Below are 720 nucleotides of genomic sequence, written 5' to 3'. Positions count from 1 at the left end.
TGCGAATCCTACCTAAGCGCTGTCCGACAATCCGAATTCGTTCCGGCCGGAGCCAGGTGCGTGATATTTGTGTCATTTATCGAACCAGGATGACCTCCGAGGCGGATGCAATTAAGACAGAAATTTTTGGTGAGAACTTGAGTGCAGCAAAAGCTATGAGGTGCGTAGTGATAGTTTTGATTAAATGCTAACATATTGGGACTGACACTCACTGCATCAATACGTGGTTACTTGGCTAGGATTGAATACCAACTAGACGTGGGGAAATCCAACAAGGATAACATTGTGCTGATAATGGACTATGCTCAGAACCTTACACTACCGCATGTGCCTGACGTTCCGTCTAGCTGATATTTTCTTTCTCTGGTTGCTGTATCCATGTTTGGTGTGCGGATGCGGCAGGTGTGGCTAGTTTGTTTTTAAATACTTCAACTTCAAAGTGGCTGGTGCGTGCTGTGAAAGCTATGCATAAGCGCTATCGAGTTAGTTTTGCTAGTTTTACGCTTTGCGAGACTCGGTGGAACTCCATGCAGGATTTTTTTGCGTCGCTAATACGTCCACGAGGGGCTCTGGAAGATATGGTCTTCTCGTATCGAAACAGCAACGAAATGACAAAAACGTTTCGTGTTCTCGGAGATAACGAGTTCTGGACTAAGCTGGAGATGGCCGAGATGATTGTGCAGCATTTACGCAGCGCTTCATATCGTTTGCAGAGAAATT

General features: G+C 45.6%; 1 protein-coding gene across 1 annotated transcript; it reads left to right on the top strand.

Moving 5' to 3' along the window:
• Positions 1–89: 89 nt before the first annotated feature.
• PPTG_24970 (hypothetical protein) lies at positions 90–351 on the top strand (the record flags this gene model as incomplete). The annotated part of the gene is made up of 2 exons (XM_008919055.1): positions 90–160; positions 240–351. The coding sequence occupies 2 exons, from the start codon at positions 90–92 to the stop codon at positions 349–351; spliced, it is 183 nt and encodes a 60-aa protein (XP_008917303.1).
• Between the last annotated feature and the right edge of the window lie 369 nt (positions 352–720).

Source organism: Phytophthora parasitica (genome assembly GCF_000247585.1).
Source record: "Phytophthora parasitica INRA-310 unplaced genomic scaffold supercont2.460, whole genome shotgun sequence".
Classification (NCBI taxonomy): Eukaryota; Oomycota; class Peronosporomycetes; order Peronosporales; family Peronosporaceae; genus Phytophthora; species Phytophthora nicotianae.
The sequence above is the reverse complement of the archived record's forward strand: the minus strand, read 5'-3'. Positions and strand labels throughout refer to the sequence as shown.